The sequence below is a fragment of the Olea europaea genome, unplaced genomic scaffold (genome assembly GCF_002742605.1).
Source record: "Olea europaea var. sylvestris unplaced genomic scaffold, O_europaea_v1 scaffold447, whole genome shotgun sequence".
Classification (NCBI taxonomy): domain Eukaryota; kingdom Viridiplantae; phylum Streptophyta; class Magnoliopsida; order Lamiales; family Oleaceae; genus Olea; species Olea europaea.
The window spans coordinates 168330-185327 of record NW_019262776.1 but is presented as its reverse complement, the minus strand read 5'-3'; the positions used below and the strand labels follow the sequence as shown (position 1 = coordinate 185327).

General features: G+C 33.7%; 1 protein-coding gene across 3 annotated transcripts; it reads right to left on the bottom strand.

Moving 5' to 3' along the window:
* Positions 1 to 3631: 3631 nt before the first annotated feature.
* Positions 3632 to 15174, bottom strand: LOC111388025 (cyclin-dependent kinase F-4-like). 3 transcript variants are annotated; one of them, XM_023012684.1, is made up of 19 exons: positions 14955 to 15173; positions 13389 to 13786; positions 13152 to 13286; positions 12710 to 13019; positions 12547 to 12625; positions 12339 to 12407; positions 12170 to 12259; positions 11944 to 12082; positions 10955 to 11057; positions 10815 to 10867; positions 10659 to 10725; positions 10143 to 10251; positions 5909 to 5974; positions 5669 to 5737; positions 5520 to 5583; positions 5323 to 5436; positions 5056 to 5087; positions 4830 to 4911; positions 3632 to 4318 (listed from the first exon to the last, which is right to left on the bottom strand). In XM_023012684.1, exons 4-19 carry the CDS (start codon positions 12769 to 12771, stop codon positions 4110 to 4112), a joined length of 1407 nt encoding a protein of 468 aa, XP_022868452.1. In that variant the 5' UTR covers positions 12772 to 13019; positions 13152 to 13286; positions 13389 to 13786; positions 14955 to 15173; the 3' UTR covers positions 3632 to 4109. The 3 variants fall into 3 exon arrangements, with proteins under 3 accessions (XP_022868452.1, XP_022868453.1, XP_022868451.1); XM_023012685.1 differs by having other exon boundaries at positions 3632 to 4315; positions 12710 to 13286; positions 14955 to 15174; XM_023012683.1 differs by having other exon boundaries at positions 12710 to 13286.
* Positions 15175 to 16998: the final 1824 nt, after the last annotated feature.

Here is a 16998-nt window from a genome sequence, read left to right as displayed (position 1 = left end):
TCCACCCACGGCTGCATCTCTTTCTTGCAACAATACACACCACACTGAGAAAAGACACACGGCTATGTGTATATAGACATTAGGTTTAGTTTTAGGCCACACCTACTCATAATAGGCCAAGTTAATGGGCTAATAATAACCAAATTCATACATTAACCAAGCTACCAACCCAACTCAAATTTAGGTCCTCCAACGGTGTATTAATTGTTTCCAAGTCAAGTCGTCACTTTGGTGTTGATAAAAAATAATCCGACAACTGTTTTAAATCGTTGCTCGAATTGATTGGGTATCAAAACCCAACATAAACTAAGTGTGTTCTACGCTGATTCCTTACGTGGAAAACTCTCAAATTCGAAAGGAAAGTTCATTTAAAATTTGAGGCAAAGTTGACTACTTTTTCCCCTCCATTGTCATAGAGTCTCTTCGTACATCTCTCCCGGGATCATTATGCAGGACATGTAGAGAAATAAGATCCAATTTAAGGCGAATTTCAGCATAAGATTTTTGTTTCTTAACTTTTTCATAGTCGTTAATAGATTGATCTTCAAGAAGTACAATATATCTTCTAACAAGCTTCTTCTTGTCAAGTGAATCCTGCAAGTAGAACACTTTTGACCATATCACAAAATTAAATGTTATATTGTCTTAATATCGAGTTTGAATCAACCAACTCCAAAGACTTGAATAATTATCGGAACCTAGTTTTTATTTATTTCAAGAAAATATTCACAAACCCATGATATCAAGTTTGTGAGTCAAAGTCAAGTTAAGGTTAATATCACGAATTAATGACAGTGTTAGGATTTTTGGCTTTAAAAATTGTATTTGTACACCGGAGTGTCAATCTTAGTGTATGTGTAGCAAAACTCAGTTTGGCTTGGGATGAGCTATGACAGTCAGTAGCTGGGGATTGGAGGCTTTTGAAGAAAATAAAAGAATTACTTATTTTATTCATGAACTCCGTTAAGAAAACGGAATCAAGTTTGTTTATGAAGGTTGGGGACTAAAAATCTTATTTTAAAGGTTGGAGATGATTATATTGAAAGATCTAAAGTTTAGGGACTAATTAACTAATAGTGTAAATTGCTAAGAAATCAACTTAGGCATCGTGAAAACTAATCTTAATCTTTTACCACTGAATCATAGCAACTTTATTGCAACTAAAGTAAGCTTTTTTATTATATTTATATTTTTAAATTTTAAGAAAAAGGAGGGGGGGGGGGGGGAGTTTGCCTAGATCCTCGATTAATATCTTAGCCTGCTAGACTGCAAAATTATTTCTGATGACAACTCTAACGCATGTGATAATGCTCTCTATGAAAATATATTTATCATTCACAAATGAATGCACAAGATATCCAAATACAGAAATGCTGTTTGTACAGTATTTATATGCTGTAAATTTTTACAGCCCATCTCATAAAGGTGGGGTCCGCGATTATTTGAGAGGGTTGTCCACAATACTATACATTGTGCTGTACATGTAATAGCTCTGATCCAAATAAGCCTTCAAATGAAGTATTTGTTGGCATTTGTCATTTTTGTACTAATGACAACGAACCAAATATCAAAAATGCATAAGAATGTATATGAGAACCTTCACAATCATGTTCTGCAATATTCCGGACACATTAAGGTTTTGAAGAAAGCAAAATTTTTAAATAGCGAAAGATGGAAGAAGAGCAATGTAAGAATTTCATAAATATCAAACAAGAAATCATCAATCTTATTTGTAGATTGTAAAACATTTCTTCCCAAGAGTTGCTTTACATTGGAGTCACAACAATTCGAAAAGTTAGATAAATAATTGAAGTTGGTGTAAAAAAAAAAAAAAAAAAAAAAAAAAAAAAAAATAAGGATTTAAACATCAGCTGGCAAAGCATGTGTTCTGATTCCAACATGGTCGACTGCCAGATAACCTGTTGCAGCCTCGACTTGGCCCACTTCGTCAGCCACTACTTAAGAGCCTTCCTCGTATGATTCATCGACCCTTGCAAACTCTTTAATGCATCTCACAATGTCGAAAACTATTCTATACATAAAAATGCCTTATTCGTTAATTCTATGTACAACTTATTTATAAATTTTGCACGAATATCAAATGTTCTTAACTTATATAAGATTATGAATTACGCACTTAATTAAAATGTGTTGACTATTTAATTCATGAAATTGTAAATTACACACATAAGAATAACAATAAATTAAACTTTATTCTCAATAAATTTAAAATCAACTATATAAACTTTAACAATTGTTTTCTATTCATTCTATGATCCATACCCAAAGCAATCATAAAATGTGAATTACACACATAAGTAGTTTATGTTATAAATAAATAAATGTGAATTACACTCATCAAGTTTTATTTTGGTTAGATAACTCTTTTCATCTTATAACATACTGCATTTCATTAATTTGCTCATGAATAGTGACTATTTCACTACCAGTCAACCACCAAGATCATTTTCTGAAATTTTGACCCTAGATTTCAATTTTCCTACTTTCACTTAATTCAAGAAATCAGCAAGCAACTGGTAATTCACAAATAAGAATGTTCCTACATAGGACTACCAAAAAAGGTTTCATAAGAATTAACTTTTGTAAATTCGCCTTTGTCATGATTAGGGATGGTATATTGGCTCGTCGACTCAAGCACCTCGTGGCTCGACTTGAAAAAAGCTCGAATCGGCCTGGCTTGAGTCTTAGGCTGAGCCCTATCTTGGGGTGCCGGGCTGAGCTCAAGCCAGCCCGTGTGGCTCATCGGACCAACTTGAGGAATAAAAAGGAATCAGCAGTGTCCAACTGCCTAATTTAAGGCAGCAATTAGACTGCGCATAGTTGCCTTAATTTAGGGAGCAACCTGTTGCCTTTTAAAAGCAGCTGTGCTGCCTATGTGGACCAAAAAAAAAAATAAAATGAAAAAAAGAATAACAAACTGGCTCGACTCAGCCTGGCTCAATAAGGCCAAAGCCGAAAGCTTGGGTCAAGCCAAAAGCTCTACTCTACTGGACCTAAAAAGTCCAACTTAATTTTACTCAAATCGAGCTCAAGTCTCGAGTTTCGACTCAACTCGACTTGTTGACACCCCCAGTCATAATCGATAAAATGGGCTCAAGCACTTTACTAGACGAACAGAGACCACAAGTTTCAAATCCTTAAACTACATCCTATGAGAGCACCTAAAAAGAGTTACCAGTGCATATCGATGAGAACTAGGCTTACAAAATGAAACCAAACTCAAAATGAAACCAAACTCAATTGCACATTTGGCCATTAATGCAAGTAGTCAAAACAAATTTGAGCACATATCTCATCCTGCATTTGGATCATTCCTTTGGATATCAAACGTACATACCCTTTTTGTAACTCATTGCCATATTCATGGTACAACATGAATGCTAAAGTAATACATACATTTGACCTCGGAGCACCCAAAAACAAAACAAATGCTCAAAATAAAAGACCCCTAAACTGCGAAAGTATAAATAACTGCTAGAAAAAGAAACGCAAAGAGATTGGACATAAACAACAGTGAACATCAAAACTCCACCACTTAAGCCAAGAAAATTGGGATCATTCCAAAGGATAAATGATGTGACGTAAAAACAAGCCCAAAGCCATTAGCCAGTCAGTAGAACAAGAGAATCTATAACTAAAAGACCCTCAGCTTTTAAACTGGATCTTATTCTCAAATCATGCTCATAATAGAGTTTGTAGACCACGGATGTTGTAAGGCGTACATATCTCAAGTGAGCCAAGAGGTTCACTCCAAATAACACAATCTGAGCCCACGTGAATAAAAACAAACATCTAAAACAAGCCCATATTTCGAACCAGTATTGCAGTAATTTTTTATCAGAAAAACCAATCATACCCAACAAGAAAGAACTGATGCTATATGGGAAAGAATTTACTTGGGCAGCTAAGCTCAACTAAGGTCATCTGCACAAAACGAACATAGACAACATTTGATCATCTGTAAAATGTCAACCGAGTGTTTCCTTCACTCTGCCACTATCTCTTTATTAGCTCTTCCAGGAAAATTTATCTGCAACAAGAAGCACAAACATACTCAACCATCTATAATTTCTCAGCTGACTGATTCCTCATCCTGCTACTTTTCTACCATAACCTCTTTCAGGAAGAATTTCTTTGTGTCGTCCAAAGGACAAATCAGATTGCGTATGCCCTCCTCCAGCCTTCGTAGGAAGAGGCACCAACTGCTTTACAGGTGGTCTACCGGAGCTTACTTTCATGTTTGCTAACTTATTGGACACATCAGAAACTCCGCGTGTCTTTCCCAAGAAGCTGGCTGCTGAACCAAAAATGGTAATCATTTATTAAACAAGATAAGAGAGTTCAAACCAATTAACAGGAAATGCTAATCCAACATGAGAACGAGAAAATGTTCTACACAACTGTACTAATTTAAAACATTTAATAACACCCTTCTAGGACATCTGGTCAACATAGATATGTGCATGCATTCAACAGAAAGTTATACAAACCCTAAGTGAAGTGAAATAATTAAATCTTATGAGTCACAAATGTTCTTGACTACTTTCAAGGACTAATAGAGAAAATCATCAAACTGCATCAAAGATTACTTATCATCTCAACCAATTGAGATACCCGAATATGTAATTTATCACAATAGTCGACGCTACTAATTTACCTATACAAAAGACTAAACTCGGAAAAGTGAATTAGAGATAAAAACTACAATAGTGAAATCAAAAGAAAACTAAACTGCATTCCTTCAAATAGCCAAATTGAAAAAAGCAATTGAAGAAAAGGAATATTAATTAATTGGTACATCATACTACCTGGTCCATTCATTGCAGGCGACCAATGTCTCGGCTGTGGCTTCACATTGCTCTTCAAGGTCTTGTCATTCTTTCTCACATCCTGAGCCACATTAATAGGACAAAGAGAACAAGAAAAAAAATTAAGAAAGTAATAAGAAAAAAGATACTACAATATAGTTAAAAACAAAATACCCTGTGCCTGGAAGCACATTACATTCAGGTATAAAATGTCAATCTGACTAACCTGCTTATTCATGTCCAGCTTCCTCTGTACACCTGTAAAAGAAAATATGATTAAAAAGACAGTTCGACTCGAGCCCTTGTGCATGTTTGTTCACTACAATAATAGCTATGAGGTCCAGCAACAGTGGCTACATATTCAGACAAACGCAGTCACACACAGAGGAGGAGGGAGGAGGGTGTGCGTGTTATTTACAACCTTTTAAAAATAACAATCACAGAACAAATATTAATCACCAAAGATAACAAATATCATATCATAATATCGCACCTGCATTCAAAGATGTGTGTGATTTAACAGAGCAGTTGTTCAAGGGTCTTGGGTTTGATAAAGCCCCTGCATATCTTCTACCACATTTTTGTTCCAAAGCTCCCCTCATGCCATCTGCAAAAAGGTCAATGATCTGTTACCTAAATACTCAAATCAAAGAGAAGATTAAAAATTTAAAATATGTGTCTAGGACAAACCAGACGGAGGTGTTCTAGCAACAGCAGTTTTACAGTGTAATGCTGGTGGAAGATGGAAGCAACTCTGCATCAAAAAAAGAAACTATTATTCACATCTAAGAAAATTCCATGCTCAAGAAAGCGACCTTGTTATGGGAAAAAGTTGCTACCTGGAAGAAGGGATGTTGAAGGGCCTCCAAGGCTGTTGGCCTCTTGCAAGGATCCCACGAACAAAGCGACTGCATTAGACGATAGGAGAGCATTGAAACTCAAAAGAGAGAACTTAATATAATCAAAGAAGCCTCCAGATTTGGAGCTTTAAATCAGGGCATACGAAAGTCATAATGTGTATGCATTCATGTATGTGAAAAGGGGGGGAGCAAGAACTGTAACCAGCAAGCATCACTTACTCCAATAAGATTAACTGCATCCTCGATAACACATGGTATTACCGAAGAAAGAGGTACGCTAGCAACCTGCCATATCAATAACATGTAGACAAGTAGATGAGTTATCAGTTTAAATATCTAAAAATTCAATCGACAACGTTGAACAAACTATAAAAGTTCATACTTGAGGCCCAATTATACATCAGTAAAATGTGTTACAAAAAAATTTCCAAAGAGAAGTTGACGTTCATGGAAGTGGAACGAGGAGGAGGAGAGAGAAGCAACGTAGAGAGGAAATTGTAGTTTATTCCATAATCACAATCTAACTATTACTATACATAGATCCTCTTTACATAGAGTTTAAACCGACATAATTTAAGTAGGAAAACAACTATAGGTATAAAATAAAACAGATAATTGTGATTTTACACTTATTTGGGCCACCGGTGGGCGTTTGGAAGTACTTTTATTGTTTAGATACTTAATTTTGTGCGTTTATCGATTATTTTTTAGAAACCCCAGTATTGGACAAGAACGGCTAAAAGGGAACAAGATTTTATGAAAAATGATTGAATTTGGAAATTCTAAAATTCGAGGACCAAAGTATCAAGTTTGGAGGTTCAAAGGTCTAAAATAGAGTTTGGGCATGGTCCAATTCGGTTTGATTCGGTTTGGTTCTATCCGAAATTTTCGAGTATATAGTAAGTGAAACCATCGGATCCAAATTTAATTATGGAACTGTTCAGGTTCAATTCCATTTGACTTGGTTCGGTTCGGTTCTCAGGTTCCGTACTATAATATAATTTTTTTATATTTACAAACCTACATTAATTCAACTAATGACATATTCATTCTTAACTCTTACAAAATAATATAGTCCAATTTTATGTGTCTTTTACATCTTTTTTTGGTGAGTTTTTTCATAAATTTAATTGTTAAATCACAAAAAGAGGAAGATAACGAACGTACAATAATTAGGAGAGGTGTTGTCGAGTTTTAATTCAATTTCTCTAGGACGATAGAAACGACACTATGGTAGAATAACAGATTTGGATAAAATTTAGGTCAATTTGATTAAATTTGGCTTGGATTGAAAATTAGAAATAGAAAAATCATATTTTTGGTTTTGAGCTAAATTAACTAGTTAGCAAATTTATTTTAAAAAATAAAAAAATTTGGCTTGTTTAAAAAAAATTAGTTAAAAACATTAGGCCAATTTGATTCTTATTCGATTCTTCGGTTCTTAATTTAGAATCGAGATCCGAACCAAATTCGTTCAATTGAAATACCCGTTCGGTATTTAACTTAAGAAAAACAGTTCGGTTCGACTTAGTTCGATTCAGGTCTAGTTTGGTTGGTTCGAGATTTTTGTCCAGCCATAATCTAAAATGCAATATAGGACTTTAGGTGAGCAAATAATGGAATTGAGGAACCAAATTGCAAATGAATGAAAGATGTTTAACGTTGCAATCGCAACGTTCCAATTATTTGCGTCTCAAGGAAGCAAAATTGGAATTACATTAACCAAACCTGAAGAACCATGCGAATGGTGGAACACCTTGAAAAAATTCTTCTTCCCTACTTTTAATCAACTTTTGATTTTTTATTTTTTTTTCACTTAAGGCTCAATTTTAGACCCAATGAGATGTCTATAAATACAATTTTTTCAATTTTTTCAAAGGAGGACTTATTCTTGAGGCAAATTACATAGATTCACACATAACAATATTTGTAGACTTATTTAGGATTTGAGGACATTCAATTTCTCGAAAGATCTACAATTATCAAGGAAGAGGTTAATGATCCATTATTGCGATTCGTGTAGTGAAGATCAACAATAGCTTCAAGTTCTTTTCTTAGTTCGTCATAGTTGAACCTAGCGATTTGTTATCCTTTATTTGTTTAATTCTGCAATTATGAACGGCTAGATAATTTATTTTTAGATTGAACGATGTAGTTTAAGTTTTAATGTTTATAATTAATACAAAAGGCTCCATGCAAATCTGATTATATGTTAATTGTTGATCACCAATTGATGAATTTAGGGACAATATTGAGATCAAGAGTATATATATTTGTCTAACTAATGCAATAAGTGAAATCAATTTCAATAAGAAATCAAGAGGTACTCTTATAGGTTATGCACTCTTTACTAAATTCTTGTGCATTATGCTTTTATATGCATATGAATTTACATAAAGATATAGCAAATAGTTAATTTGGGTATGAGATAGGACTAGAGCCTGTCTGATTTGGATTAAAATCTGATTTTAATTTAAGTCAAAATCAAACAATCAATATTAACAACATTTTTCATGCGTCCCATAACTTTTCAATCACAGATTTCAAAAACTTCGATCACAGTCGACTAAAAATCTAATTTTAATCTCCACCAAATACCTTCCTAGTTTTACTCAAGAGAAATCATTAACTAAAACAGGTTAATTTGATTGTTAAAAACACGTGACAAGGGACTGAATAATATTGAATTAGGTGAATGTTAATTGACCTAAGTGAAATCAAAATTCCAAACTACATAATCCCATAAATTCTTTCAAAAGTCTTCACGCATTGATTAAATTTGATAGATTTAGTGTAGCTATAGTTTTATTATAAATTCTTGATTCATTCTTTGGTTACCACATTAAGCTCTCGTTTGGACTCCATTTTAATGAGGTTTTGGGGAAAATGTATTTTGGAATAGTAAATTTTTTTAAGAATGTGTGGATAAAAAAGAGAGAATTTTTTTTTTGTTTATGTGTAATATTATTTTATTGAAAAATGTATAGTTAAAAAAAGAAGAGAGATAAATCATTTGAGTCCAAACAGGGGCTAATTTAATTTGAAGCTAGGTTTAGGATAGAAATTGATAGTAGGCAAATAGTCTTTGTGGGACAACGCTTAAAAGTTCATTTTATTACTTGTTACAGTATGTACATATGCAGTTTACGTGAACAAAAAACCCTAATTCTAGACAAACTAGAAATCTAAATTAAACCATATTTAATTCCTAATCTAATAAGATGTTTTTTATGCTTAACTTCATTCCCCATCATAAGTATATTCTTCCAACCTTCGAACAAGGCAAGACGTCAAATTTAAATGGCTAAAGTGAAACCAACAAGCTTATAGAAGTTCAAAATATTAACGCTAGAGGCCATTTAAAGAAAAAGATGGGGGGGGGGGGGGGGGGGGGGGGGGGGGGATTTCTTTCATCCTCAATAAACATTTCCCTTCATCTCACTAGAATAGATATATAGTTATATACTCCAAATATCAAATTTAGATGTCTAAAGCTCAACCAAAAATCATATAGAAGTTCAAAACATTAACGCTAGAGGCCATTTATATCATTAGCAAGAGCAAAATATATTATTCGGAAGAGAAGCAAAATAAATTCTTTCAACCTCAATAAACATATCTCTTCATCTCACTAGAATAGTTATATAGTAATACGCTCCAAGAGTCACCTTGTTAAACTACTATTTTTCACTTTCTTTGATTTTATATTTTTGAAGCGAGTAAGGCTAAATAGAACTCCCGAATCGAACCAAGCCACGAATCGAACCAAGCGATTCTTCTCGGTTATAAACTAAGAAACGAAGAACCGACTCTCCCTAATTTTTTATCTTAAATAAACCAAATTATTTTACTTTTTCCTAAATAATTTGCTAACTAATTAATTTAGACCAAACAGAAAATATAATTTTCCTATTTTTAATTTTTAGCTCAAACCCAACTTAATTAAATTGACCTAAATTTTACCCAAATCTCTTATTCTATCGTAATATCGTTTCAGCCGTTCTGAAGAAATCAAATTGGAAGCTCGCTGTGCCTCTCTTCATTATTGTAAGCTCGACAATCTTTCTCTTCCTATGGTTTTAATAATCATATCTATGAAGAGCTCAACAAAAAGATACACAAAGGAAATCGAGAGATTAGACTAAGTTATTTTGTAAAAACTAAATTAAACATGTTATTAGTTAGATCAATGTAGCGTTTTTGTAAATGTTAAAAAATTTAATTATTGCACGTAGCCCGAGAACCGAATGGAGCCGAATCGAACAAAACAGAATCGGAAAGGTTCCATAATTAAATTTGATTGTTCCATTTACTAATTACTCTAAAATTTGAGTAAAACCGAACCGGACCATGTCCAGCCTTATATAAGAGAGGAGGTAGCAAAGTGAAAATCACCTAAAAAATGTTATTAATAAATATTTCATCATTTTCTCCATAAAAAGAAGTAGCTCACTTGTGGAAACTGGTAGTTGATGGCATTAGCAAGTTCAAGTCCCTCAGGCCATTCACTCTTCGTTGGGCTTCCTATTACACAGCATATCTTATAAATCTCATCTGCTTCACTACAGTAAAAGAAAAAAAAATGCTCATAAGATATACTCAACAACATTAAAAAATGTATATAAATTAAAAAGAAGCTGAAAAAACCTCCTCAAAATATGTATAAGAGAAAAAATTGGGAATAAAAGCTAAGAAGAAATCATTGATGATAGTATATAGTTGGAAATGTCATACAAATTATACTCTACAGTCCACATTTTTCTTTAGCTCAATAGGGATGAAGGCAAACCACACTAAAACCAAGCCACACAAACTGAAAGTTGTTCGTGACCATATAAGGTGCAAATTGACTAATGTGAAAAATCTGATACTTTATCTTGTCAGGAAAAAAAAAAAATCACCCTTCAACCAATGTCATTTCAAAAAAAAAAGCAACGAGGATGATCTTACTTAAAGAGGATGAGTATACCTGGAGCCTGGAAATAAAGGACGTAGAGTAAACAATTCAGCCATTATTGCACCCATTGCCCACATGTCTGGTGTTGCAAAAACAAATAGATTATAGTCAAGAAAAAACATGAAAAAACTTCTCAAAGACACAATTCTGTTTTCATTATCTACTCACCAACTGCAGGACCATACATTTGTGACTGAAGAAGAACTTCAGGGGCCCTGTACCTGCAAGTAATAATATAGCAAATCCATATAAAAAACACGTATCACATCAGAAGTAACTACTAGCTACCCCAGGAGATAACCACCCACCAGCGTGTTGAGACATATTCAGTGAATGGAGGTTGAGAATTGATCTCACGAGCAAGACCAAAATCAGCGATTTTTATAACATCCTTAGAAACCAGCAAGTTCTCTGTACAATCATAAACCAAAAATGTACATGTCATGGATGATATGAAATGATCAAAATGCTCAAAGCAAATAATCAAACTTCACAAATAAAATAAAAGCAGGAAGTCAATAAAACGATCTCTGGATAATACTAAACCGTGAACAATTTAACACGTGCAATATACTGCCCCAAGTCTTAATTATCACCTATTCAACATGTTCACCTACTTATAGTTTTATAAAGTTCCCGGGCCATACGTTTTGAGGTGCTCCTCATGTAAGACTTTCTTCGAACACCTTGCAAGGATTACGCCTCAACTTATGAGATGTACACCTTAAGGACGTAGCGCAACCAAGGTGCACGCTCATTTTTGTTGCCTTTCCTGAGTTTTGAAATTATTGTCTCAGCTTTTAGGTTGCCTTCTTTTAATCCTGTGAAGAGATTTGAAGCTAGTATACCATACAACCAAACCCAAAAAACTAGGAAAAAAGTATTGGAGAAGCAAGAAGCAAGTGTCCCCTAATCTCCAACAATAAGTGAAATAAACCCCTATTCTCAAGTGAGTCGCCAATTTCATCACACGACCGTTGAAAAGAGACGTTAGAGACCAACCCACTTTTTCCTTTCTTTTTCTTTTTTCCTTGTCTCTACGTCTTTGTTTCATTCCCCCCCCCTAAAGATGGTTTATGGTTTATCACAACATGTTCAGAATCTTTATATTTTTTACATATTTTATTATAGTGTGGAGACTTTCGACTCAAAAAGCCTCAAGCATTTACTACTCACTTCACAGATATAGCAAGCTGGTAAAACTCATAAAATGGCTACAGGAAGGAGCCCCCCCCCCCCTCCCAACCCCCAAAAAGCACCATCCAAAAAAAGAGTCAGAGGCATTGTCAATAATCACCTGGCTTGAGGTCACGATGAAAGTACCCATGTCGATGCATGTATGCTAAACCTTGAAACACTTGGAAACACCAATTTTTGACTTCAGCTTCGGAAAAAAGTTTGCTTCTGTCCTTCATAAGCTGGTAGAGATTGCACTCCTGAAATTATGATGCAACATATATGTTTATATGTGATTAACATGTAAAAAAGCGATAGATATCTACATATAGGAAAGCAATTTGTACCATGTGCTCAAAGACAAAGTACAAGATGTCATTTTCTCTAATAACTTCCTTGAGCTTCACTATATTTGGATTCTTCATTTTCCGGAGTGACTGCGAAGAACGACAATATTTTGTTAGCTGTTCATTAATAGAAGGCCAAACCAGTCAACAGGTAAGCAAGCTGCGTCACCTTTACTTCTCTCAAATTTATACATTCTTCCCATGAATAATATTTCTTTTTCATTTTTTTTATTGCAACCTGCAAACTCAGATTATTAGTTTGAAATGGCAAATTCAGATGGGAAAAACTTTTCCTGCACAATATTTTTATCTTCAGGGTCGAGAAAAAATTCAATAAAAATCCACAGCCATCTGAAACAAAACCAAAGAAAACATACCACTTCACCAGATTGCTTATTTATAGCTCGCCAGACATTTCCAAATGTACCATTACCAACTTCCTTAATAATCTTATACCTGCATTAGCCATCATAATAATCAACTTGGGAGGACGATGGGAAGCTAACTTGAACCTTGAGAAGCAGTTATAAGCCAACAAACCTCTCCATTTTTGTGATTTCAACTTCTTGTGATACTTTATTTGTTCGGAAGCGAGTATACATGAAAAAGAGATACTAAAATTTTTATATTTAACGGCTTGTGAAAGAAAACTACAAAAGGGCCTGGCTGATTCAGCAAAGTCCACATTAATTATCTGCTGTACTGCACATCCATGCAAAACCAGTATGATTATGAATGATGGGCTTCACAGCTTTATCCGTCAACTGTAGGAAATCAAACATCCAACAATGGCAAGGCAGAAATGGCAAGGGAAGATGGGAACCACAGAGCATCTTGACACTTGTCCAAACTGACAGAACACAATTTTCTCAAAGTGGTATAACTCTTAGCTCAAGAAACTGTACAGCTTCCAGACTCAGTAACAAATCAAATGCAGAAATACTAGGAATCTGATGCAAATCTTCAGATGACTGAACCTTACCACTTGTGACAAACCATCATTGTGGAGAAAAGTCAAATAACGATATAAACAACAACTCTGCACAAATACAGTGCTGTCAAACAGCTACTAATTTCCAACAAACAATTTTCCTTTGTCTACTTGCCGAATTCAGCCCTGTGGTCGAAAAAGGAAAAAGTGAATTAACAGATACAAGAGCATCATCTCAAAAACATGCAAAGATAGTTGGTGGTGAGAAATAGCAACTAAAGAAATTACCTCACAAAATCATTTTCAAAGGATCTCAAATGGATGTTGTACCAGCAATGCACTAGCAACAAAAAAATTGCAAGAGAAGACTAACAGCAGTTGCATTTTACATCATAACCATCATTTAAAATAAACCAAGGCATGCAGCACAAGTCTACACATTCACAAAAGATCCAACATCCTTCTTAGGAAGAATGTTTTGACCTCCTGTACTTATTATTTAAGGAAAGCTGTTCATTAAGTGCAATTGACAAAGGAAACAAGAGGAAAATCTCCAAGGATGATAAACCGCCAATTAAGAACTTTCTGTAACGAAAATATCTGCTGATGGTAGCAATCCAACCAGAGACACACTGGCTCCATGACGTAAATAATATCAATCCCTTCTAATGGTTATCTGACACAACCTGACAGCACAAATTAATTATTTTAATACGTAAACAATACTTTAAGAGAAAAAACAGAACTCATATCCAGAGGAGGGCACCTAAAAATCTGGGCAGGGCTATCATGTAAAAAATTTAACTATTGGAAAAAAATTGGACTTGAGACCAGGGAAGCTCCCCCCCCCCCCCCCCGGGCCCCTGCTCACATCAAACTCTATATTTCAATAAAGAAACTCAACATATATGCAGTCTGACATGATGATAACCTCACAAACTAAACCAATTTCAGAAACCAGAAAAAGAACATAAACCCTGTCATGCAACAAGTAAAATACCATAAAAATTGAATTGCTTTATTGACTCATTTAACTGTTGAAGGCAAATTAACCTTATTTCTCTATCCCGAGAACTCAACAACCATTTCAATAATACATCAAAAAAAAAAATCCACATAACAAGAGTAGGCACCAAATGTATTATATTAGTAGATAAAATGTGAAAATGTGATCATTCATATTTCAAAGGTAAAACACGCAATAAGTTATACATTCATGGGTATTCATTTTCTGATTTTCACAGCAGAAGATTCCATTCTAAACTATGTTGATCAATACAACTCTCAGCTTAAGGCATCTCCAAAAGATCATTTCCCTACATATTCAGTAACATAATACCTACAAAATTCCTCCCTCCATTACACACACACACACAAAAATTTATAGTCAAATTAACCAAAAACTCAACCAGGTAGCCTAGAATCATAAATACTCCAAAAAAATGCAAATTCTAACACAATAAAAATTCTAAATATGAACCGTTAACCCTAATTAAAATTTCAAAATCAAAAAGAAGAAAAAATTCATTCTGAAACTTAAAATTAGTCGGGATTAAGGGAGAAACGGCCAGTATTACATAAACCATGAATTCCTAATCAAAATCTAAATTCAAAAAGGCCAAAACAATTAAAAATGCAGAAATTATGATGCAAAAACAAACCCACCCGAAATTTCAAAAACCAAACACAATGCTTGATCCTTTTATATGAACACAATACCCACATCAATCAAATATCTACACCAACAATTCAAACAAATATGTACCTGAAGGATCACTAAATATCCAGACCAGCCAAAATCAAAACATCTATCCCCATTCCCCAAGCAATACAAACAAATACATAGAGATATACCTTCGGGATAAAAGAGCATAAGCTAAGCAGAAGAAACCTAGAGATGCCACTATTTCTCTCCGTTCCTTCCTTCCTTCTCCTATTGTAGGTCTCGTTATGAGCTTTTACATCTCGTAGCCACCGCCCTATATATCTGGGCTATGACGTGGCTTGGTACCTCTCATGATGGAATCTTGTCTTCGTGTGCAAGCAAGAAACGACAAAGGCAGGGCCGTAAAATGTAATTTTCTGACCTTTTTCCATGTGCTTGTGCTTGCGGTTATCCATGTATTTGCGTCAATTCCTAAATTTTTATGAGTGTGACAGTCATGTCCCCAATCTTCTATTTGTGACACTCATCTTTCCAACCTTTTACATTGTTCCAGAAAAAAACACGCATTTAGACGTTAACATTTTCAATAAAGTGAAACTTATAATAGATTTTTTTTTTTTGTTAACAAGGGAATCCGCAGCCGCTACCCAAAGGTGCGCACCAGGTAAACCTCGCCTTGTGATAATGGAAAATTATAATAGAACTTATATTGACATTGATGTGACAAAGCATGATTGAACTTTTTTTTCAATTTTTTTAATCTTCCAATGATGTCACGCCAAATATTATCTGTAAAATTTTTCTGTCAAAAAAATTTGTACTTATAGCATTGTTCTAACGTTTTTGGCAATACGCATTTGATATCTAAGTGAAAGGGTAAATTTGCTTCATAATTTAATGTATATATAGACAATTTTTTTTTTATAACTCAGGTGTTCAAACTTCACTGACTAATTCTGAGGAGTAACGATCTTCCCCCTAATTCGCCATCTAGGTAAATTCGGATACGGTCACAATTTATACACACTTTGATCGGATATTTAGGATGCGATTCTCCTCTTTGTAGACCTCCCTTTACGTATATATAAACAATTTTGATCAGGTTGGATGTGGTCCATGCACTGTTAAAACATTAAGGAGATCACTTTTCCACTTGAAGGAATTTACCATATTTATTTTGGTGGATTTATATATCTCAATTGTCACTAAATTTTTTCAATTTTTTTTTTTTTTTCAATTGGCATTGAACTTTAAAAATTTTTCGAGTCATCATCAGACTTTTTCCAAATGTTTTTCAAGTTGTTGCTGAATTTTAAAAGTTCTTTGAGTTGTAACTAAACTTACTAAATTGTTATCACATATGGCATCATGCTACTCGCTATCTAAAAGTAAAAAAACTTAATGAACTTATGAGAATGTTATCGTATTTGTCATTCAATTTAGCATGACGACTAGTTTGTTAACTTTCAAACATTTTGATAGGTTCGATGACAACTTGAAGAAATTTTAAAGTTCGATGACAATTGAAATATATTTGAAAATTTTTAATAACAACTCAAAAAAATATTAAAATTTAATGACAATTGAAACTATATACGCAAGATCAAATCATTGAAATATTTGACCCTATTATGGGTCGAGTTATGCTATATATACAAAGTTGGTTTATAAAATTGATTGACAAAATAATATTTACACCAATCATTTTAAAAATAGATTTTTAAATTATTAAAAATTAATTGTCTGAATTTTGTCAACACTTATTTTGTTAACCAAATTTGTAAACACACGATAGCATAATGCATTATGGGTCACCTTTGATTTGAAGTATAATCATTTTTAATTTATTCCCTAATATTTAATAACTAAAACAATGGTCATGACTTGACAAATGAGTTGGATTAGTCAAAATAAAACATGCGCTGTTCTATCTGTTTATATTTTATTTCACTCACGACATGATTCAACTGAGAAATCTGTTTACCTTTGGACCTCTCAAGCATTCTTTGAAAATAATAATAATAAAAATAAAAATAAATAGTAGTTTTTTAAACAAATTTAAATGATTGATGAGAAGTGAATAATAGTTAGTTATCATTTGACTCTCTTAGAATAAATAAATAAATAAAACTCTTTATTTTTCATATTCATTTTCAATCACACATTCGCATGATATAATATTTTGCGTTTTTATTTTCGATTTTCTATTTTGAGGGATTATTTTAAGATTGC